Genomic DNA, 8,274 nt, shown 5'->3' with positions numbered 1-8,274 from the left:
CAATGAACAATATTTTATTTTACATTATGCGATTTTGTTTTAATTAGTAATTGAAAAGAAACTGAAACATGACTTCCAGGCCTTTTCCAGTACATTATAATTCTACTGATGTAGGTAGAAGAACTTAAAAAAAGTTTTGAATTAGCAATTGTTTATTTTATTTCTTCTCACTTTTTCAGAGCAAAAAATTTGATAATTACAGATGGCATAATTATTTAATTAGTGTAGCAACGTGACATACTTCTGCTGTTCTAAAGAACAAAAGCCATTCGTTATCCTCAGTCTTTTCTAAACTGATGCCCCATCCAGTTAGACTCCTGATTCTGGCCTACCCCCAGGGCTACTTTCATGTCTTTTTTCCTTGTCTCGTTTTATCGGCTTCTAGTTGAAACTCCGATCCTGCCTTTAATAGTTTGAATAGATGTGCCGCCTCCTCTACCTATCTCCCACCACTTTCTTTACTAAGTACTTCTTACCGCCCACTTTTTCTTCCACTTTACTTTTCTCCTACCCCATTGAGCTGGATCGCTGAAGGGATTCATCGACTCCCCTAACACATCTATTGCAAACACTGTGATACGATTTTTCTCCTAATTTGCTCACATTTGGATTTGTTTCATTTTTCATTCTATGCGCTGCATAAGATCCTTAAGAACTCTCATTCTTAGTTTATGAGGCAGTTATGCGGAATCTCCATATAACCACTGCGCAAAGATTTCAGTCACCCTTTTTTTCTGTTCATTTTAGGTGCCACTATATATACACTGATATTCCTCAGTGTGATATGTTTATTAATGTGGAAGGAAAGAACACTTAGAATTACTTTAAAGCAGCCATTCCTTATTTTCTTGAAACTCATTTTTTGATGCAAAAGTTAACAAAAATATGGAGCATTTGGCATAAATTATGTAATTAGTAAACTATATTACAATACATCCGGTAAAGAAAAAAACATACCAAGAATCTCTAAATGAAATTTAATGTTTAAAAGCCTCAAAAAATCAAAGCCGTCAATTAATGTGTAAGATATAACCTCTAATTGATTAGGGGCGAGTTTAGTGTAATAACATTGCAAGAGTTCGGACAATTAAGTGAGAGATCCTCAGTACCTGTAGGGTACCAGGAGTCATCGATGGATGGTTTTTCCATTCACACCAATAAAGTCAATTATTTATTGTAAGTATTACTGCACAGATCTGGCTTATACATAATTCTCCTCAAACAAAAACTTTCAGTTTAAAAAGTTCAATACCAACCGACAAAATATACACAAATTACCAGCAAGTATTCAGCATCGCATTCATACTCCATTTACTTTCAGCCATTTAGAAAGTTCGAAGAAGCTTATGGTATTTTATTAAACTTTGTTATAATTTTTTCTCCCATACTTCTGTACTAATTTCTTTTACTAATATAGAGGCTTTATAAGTGCTTTTACCATTTGCCTTTAAATCAAACTTTTTAGAAAGAAAAAAAATTGATTTAAAAAAAATCTGTTTAAATAGCGATTGATGAGTGTTACTCTTAACTGGACAAAAATAAAAATACGAAAATATTTTATGAGTGAAAATAGTCAGCTTAAGGGTTAATGGCATCAAATATATCTTAAAAAACATCAATGAAAATTTGAAGTAATAAAATTGCTTAAATGATATCAATTGTAAAATTTCTAAAAGTACATTGGATTTTTAGGTATTTTGAAATCTACTGAAAGGATTCATGAAAGCATTGAAAAGTCGCACTTCCGTTTAAGATTTACTTTATTTTTGGAATAAGCAATGCTTTTAATATAACTTCATTTGGTGTAGTAGATTAAAAAACTACTTGTGAAGAGATATTTTAAAAGGATGCTCAGGGTTTAAAGTCCCCAAAGAACTCCTACAAAAAAAAAAAAACTTATTGGGAAAATTGTTTCTAATAAAAGAGGAAAGTTGAGGGTAAAAAGCCCAAATTTGTGGAACTAAATAATTTGTGTAGGAGAGGCATAATGTGAGCAAACTTCTTTTGTTATGAGGACATGCAAAGGACGGAAAATGGATTGCTGAGTTATATAAATATACAAAAGAATAAAATAGTATCCGGGTGCTAATAATCTCTGAAAACTGTGTGCTTGCCTATGTTTTAGCTAAATTTTTCTCAAAATCTATTTGATATGGATTGATGTAAATAGTCTTATAAACAAGAACTTGCCCTTTATATTAAATAAAATTTGGGAATTTTATTCTTCCAACAAAGAGAGCAAAAAATTGTTTAACTATTTTTCAACATTGCACATTTTAAATAAATAGTTTTCGACAATCTATCTTTTAACTAACTGCCTACCAACTGTTTTAATTAAAATAAATTGAAAAAAAAAAACAACTAATGAGTTGCTTGAGCAAGATACTAATCGAATTAGAGTACAACCAACCACTTGTGCCCGTAAAACAAATCTGCATTAAAACTGAACTGAAATATCTCACCTGGCTATCCGAAGGTCTACTAAAATGATCATTTTTATCGGAAAATCAATAGAATAATGAATATATCTAAATTATCGCTAAATTGAAATCAGCGAATTGAATTGGAGCGAGAAAATAGAATGGAAAAAATAGAAATAATAAAGTTTAAAAATAAATGAACTATTAAAAATAAGGAAAACAATTTTATTTATAAAACAATATACTGGCAGGACACTATTATTTAATTTTATTAATTTTTTTTTGAAGTGTGAAATTTCTAATATTTCAAAAATAATACATTCAGAAAATGCATACATTAACTACCTTTTCAGAGTTTATGTTACACACATTTTTAATCGTATATGTTTTTTCGTTTCAACAATTCAATGGTCACTCTTTATATATTACAAAATACGTTGCTACAATAATCTGTTTTTTATTTTTATGTTTTTGTTATTTAAAACTGTACAATTAATATCTACAGATGCTAAACAAATAATTTCATTCTTATTTTTAGCAAGAAGTGGCGGTAACCAGAAGTAATTTTTGAAAAAGAAATACCCAGTCATAAATCTCAGTCATAAAAAGTTTACAATGAGTAAATTGTAACGTTTTTATTTATTTATTTTAAGTTTAAGAAATGCAGTGTTAATTGCTAAAAAGGACCTTTTTGAATTATTCTGTTTTCAAAGATAATTTTAAATGAATTGAAGTACTGTCTCTTTTCTTTTTTATCTATTTCTTTATTGTTTATAAATTTAAAAGTAAGGGTTACATAATTCACAGAAAAAAATAGAAGTTATCAATCACGTGATTTTTTCTTAGATTAATAACAAGTTTCGACACTGTTATTCTCCTTCACAAAAAAAAGAAAGAAAAAAGTTAGATTTTTCTTTTTGTAGACTTTGTGCAATCTCTTTTACATTAATTTAAAATATAATTGCTATATTAATATCACGCTTCAGTTAATAAAGAAAAGAAATAATTGAAATAGTCTCGTTTGTATGGATAAATTTATATACACGTACATTTACAACAAAGTAAATTACATAACAATTAATAATTAATTTGCGATATGGCTCATTTTGGGCTCACTAATATCAATCATTAATATTGTTCCTTAAAAAAATATTTTCAACAAGGAACTTCTCTTAAAAAGATCCCTAACATTCAAAACTCTTAAATAAATTCACATAAAAAAAAATTAAACATTTTTGGCATCAATTTTTGTTTATTACAATTAAAAAAAAATTATTATTGGTTTACCATCAGTCTTAACCTTGGTCTTACTTCAAGGTATTGTCAAAATTAATTTTTTGATAATACGAAGGTTAAAAATGGTTTAGATATTTTGAGTAAAATCCAGGGTAAATTAGAGGGGATATCATTATTTTTCAGCCGTTTGAGTTGTAAGTTTTTTGCTTTAAATCCGAATAGCGAGATCAATATTAATTGAAGTCTTAAAAATTTATTTGATTATTAAACAAAACAAATACAAGAAAAAAGTATATAATTTAAATGACTTAGATTGATTATACGGCCTAATTATCCAGTATTTAATCAAAGAAAAATCTTATCTTTGATATACCCTGGTATATATACAAGTTAATATTAAAAACTGTACATAGTCATATAGCCAACAGGCCAACCAATTATTACTCATCAAATAGTTTCTATTTTCTTTTTATTATTATTATTTTTTTTTAAATTTACATTTCCTTACAAAATATTTACAATGGCATATTTTTTTGTTTGTTTGATTCACGGTTATCCGAAAATATTTTCAAACTTTATCAAAAAGTGGACTTTTTCACATTTATTTATGACAAACGAATAACTTCTGACAATATTTCGATTAATTAGAAACGATTCCCAAATTTTTAAAAAAAAACAACAATGTGGGTATTTAATCAGAAGTTAGCCGTAAATCATAAAATAAATTTTAGCTTTAGAATTATCTTTATAAAAGTAATGAAACTGTACATTATTATTTATATATTTATAAGTACCAATTGATTTACAAGACTCAAATCTTATATGCAGATTGTAGGAACACTCTTTGAGAAATTTATAAAATGGTAATTTTTATAGTTTTTGAAAGATTCTTTCCCTTATTTTATTTTTGAAATTGAAAGAAATATTTTTAGATTTTTTTTCCTGCAAAGGACTTACTTCTCTTAGTATTATGCAAAATTAATCCATAGCAATGAGAAATATGCAAAGACAAAATGATAATTAATTAAATACTCTCGTAAGAATATTCCCTAGGAGTGATCCCTAGATCACAGTAATTCTTCCTCCTCTTGTTTCTTCTTCTGTGCAACTGCAGAAAGCGAAGCAGCTTTGTAATTGATAGGCCCGTAAGAGCGGTAATCTACATCTGCATAATCCAAGTCTGAGAGTTCTGGACGATATGGCTGAAAAAAAAAAATTACTTAATATTTAAAAAATCAGCCAAAATTAGAGAAATGGCGAATCTGCTATTGACAAATATTTATAAAATAAAATATGAATTGCTATCTTGGTACATCAATATCTTAAAGGTTCCTCAACATTTTTTAAAATAATTTGAACGAGTGTATAAATTGAATTCAGTCCAGCTCTGTCTGAATGGCTGCTGAATTTCTTTGGGCATACATATTAATTTAGCTTTTGTTCAGTAATCATAAATAATTCAGTCACTTTCCGCAAGTAGAACTTGAGTATAAGCCAAATAACCTACTTTTTCCAATTAATTAATTAATCAGATGATAAAGTACTTTTAAATTATGATATCCTCATTCTAGCTCGTTACACTTATTTAAATAATCACAGTGATTAATGCATGCCAAAACGAATGAGAATATTATTTTAGAGCTTCAAATGAACGTTAAGAATAAAAAAAACATTAGTTTATTTTTAAGTACCTTTTGCTTTTTTTAAAAAAAGTAATCCGGACCTTGACATCTCTAAAAAATGTATGTTTCACGAGGACTCGAGTGTGCCTGTTAGGAATTTTATAGAAAAAAAAATTGGTAATTAATTAAATTTAATAGCTTTCTATAAAAATAATACATAACAAAAACAAATAATTTTATTATGTGCTTGTAGCAAAATTTTTCTTAATTTACAGTTTTTTTTAATTTACTGGAAGGACCAAGCTCATTTAATATTCCCATAAATGATGTTTAAATATAAATAAAAATTATTCAAGAAATAAATTATGTTGAAAAACCTCAGAAATATTATTTAATGAAAGAGTGAATCCTAAACTCATTTTAGCTAATTATTGTTTTAATTAAGACGGTTCAACATCTGGGTTCGGTCGCAATCAGAGTCTTCTCAAATTACTGCCGTGCCGTTCCACTGAACCCACTATTTCAGAAACCATTGTCTGTCGCCAATTAGTGAACTATAAGAGTCTCAAAGAACTAGAAAATTTAAAAGACAGTATTGCCAGTTTTCAAACATGAAGCGCGTGCAAGAACAGCACGCATTCGGAGATTCTCTTCTCTCTCATAATTTGAAGTTTTAACGCTGTTTACGAAATCTAAAGCGGAAAAGAATTCGTCTCAAGTTAATTTTATAATTATGAAAATCTAGCACTAAATAAATACATCTATTGTTTTAGTTATTTCAACTTCAAGCAAGAAAATCAATTTTATTTCTTAAGTTTATTATATAAACGATTCTGTCAGTATTTCTCTTAATATATTCTTTTAACCGTAAAACAATTTTGAATCTGAATAGTAAGAGTGCCAAATGATTGCTTAAAAATAAATTTTCTGATTTCCGTCATTAGGAAAGCAACAAAAGCAAATATTAAACGAAGAAAATATTAATTGCTTTTATACTTAGCTCGAAACCACGTTTGCAGCAAATCTGAATTTATGCAACAATTAAAGAAAGCCCAACTTGAATCAGGTGAATTAATACTTCGTTACTATTTTATGCCCAATACAGTTTATTTCGAGGCGTATAACTGTTATTCAGTGAGTGAACCTTTATTTATTTTGTAGCTAACTTATGTAGTAAGATGTTGGTCAAAAGCTAGAGCCAATTAAAATATATAGAAAACAATCTCTCTTCATGATAATTGATTTACAACTTACTGTGACATTCACTTAAACCTTGTAAACCTTAATTAATTCTGATATTTATGCTTTTAAACAATAATTTTCAAAGTTACATGTTTGAATGCATTAATAGTTAGTTCAAAATAAATGGTTAGTGCGCTCATCACATACAGGTGCAAAAGTATATTTTTGATTACTGTCGTAAAGTATATATAAAATATTCAATTATATTAGCAAAAAATTATCTAATTTATAACATCAAATTGTATTATTAGTTTAGTAGTCAAAAAAGTTAGTAAATATCACACACCTCACAAATGAGGTTGTTACGCAAATATTTATTTATTTAAAATTCTAGTTAGGAATCGACCAAGTAAAGGATGGACTTCATTCTCGCTCTAATCAACGAAATTCATAAAATAACGGAGGAGTTTTGGATGAAGGTTATGAAAATGTAACAATACCTGTTATATTCCAACAATTCGGAGATATGCGAGGGTGACCTACCTCGGCAGGACTCTGCCCGACAGGATTGAATAGGCTTATCCTGGAGCATTAATACTCCTGGTAGCTTGGAGTACTAATGAAAGGGGACAATTAACTTCTAGGTAAGAAGCAAATTTAAATTACGAAAATAATTACAAGAGTAGAAACTCCTCTCTTTTCTAAGTACATACTTAGAGATAAAAAAGGAAAAATTCACAGGTTTATTAAGTAAGACTTTTAAATCTGAGTAAACGGTCTGTTTAACTGCTACTCAGCCAGAAAATTTTATCTGTTTTTTTGAACAAATTTTGATTAGAGGCAGGAAAGTAATTTAATAAATTAAATTTTAGAAAATCAGATTATTTATAAGAAGAATTTTGAATTAAATGTAACAATAATCAAAAATTTACTCGATACAAAGAATTCGGAAGGATTAGTTTACCGTTAAGTTTTAGACATCTATTTCCTGTCCAACGTCATGGAACTTGATGAATGTGTACTCTGTATGAGTACGTGGGGTAGTGTAGGCAGAAGGCCTGTGCAGCGGCGGTTGGTGATACACATGTGTTCCACTACCTCCGTTGAATTTCGCTGAGGGTGGTGAAGCTGGAACTGATGAACCACCAGTCCTATGGCTACGAATAAGTGGAGGCGGAACGGTATAATCCAGTTCACTACCACCGGAACCACTACCACCTCGAGTCCTTTGTTGTTGTCCACTATGATGGTGATGGTGGTGGTGTTTCCTTTTTGTCCGACCACCGGTCGAACAACCCCTACCGCCAGTTCCACTACCGCCGCCTCCATACTGGCGTGTCAGGTCAACTGTACAGGCCCCACTCTCCCTCTACACGACACACACACACGCAGTTGGGCGCCACGCACAACGCGTTTTGCCTCATGTTAGTACATTTACATGCAATCATATGTCTATGTAATTATATTAAAAGAAAATAAACAAAAATACCAAATTATACAACTTTTGGATGTATAATCGCAAACATATTAGAAAAATTGTAATAGAATAGTGCCTCCAGATTGATATATCCAAGAGTGTATAATAAATTCAGAAAGAATTAATTAATTAAATATTTCTAACTTTAATTAAATATCTGTTAATCAAAATAATCTCTTGAGTCTATTGCACTACCTTCTGTCATTTACTGCTTATTTACAAGTATGGTTATGCCACACTTTAGATTTGAATTGTAACAAAATAAACCTAGACTGAGCATGTGATCCGGTTCATGAAAAGTAACAGTCAAAGTTTATTTAGGAACTATTGGAGTGTC

At 29.4% G+C, this 8,274-nt stretch overlaps 1 protein-coding gene across 2 annotated transcripts in view; it reads right to left on the bottom strand.

Moving 5' to 3' along the window:
- Positions 1-4,742: 4,742 nt before the first annotated feature.
- nrm (neuromusculin) overlaps positions 4,743-8,274 on the bottom strand; it is a 380,564-nt gene continuing 377,032 nt past the window's right edge. The window contains exons 22-24 of one of the 2 annotated variants that reach the window (XR_012459736.1): positions 7,425-7,829; positions 5,348-5,425; positions 4,743-4,858 (exon numbers count right to left, since the gene is read on the bottom strand). Coding sequence is in view for 1 of the 2 variants with exons in the window: in XM_074132269.1 (XP_073988370.1) it covers positions 7,434-7,829 (396 nt within the window). In the remaining variant the exon portion in view is untranslated. The remainder of the gene's footprint in view (positions 4,859-5,347; positions 5,426-7,424; positions 7,830-8,274) is intronic. The other variant, XM_074132269.1, reaches the window with a different exon arrangement.

The sequence above is a fragment of the Rhodnius prolixus genome, unplaced genomic scaffold (genome assembly GCF_049639745.1).
Source record: "Rhodnius prolixus isolate KJV_2025 unplaced genomic scaffold, Rpr scaffold_4, whole genome shotgun sequence".
NCBI lineage: Eukaryota > Metazoa > Arthropoda > Insecta > Hemiptera > Reduviidae > Rhodnius > Rhodnius prolixus.
This window is presented reverse-complemented; position numbering and strand designations above follow the sequence as displayed.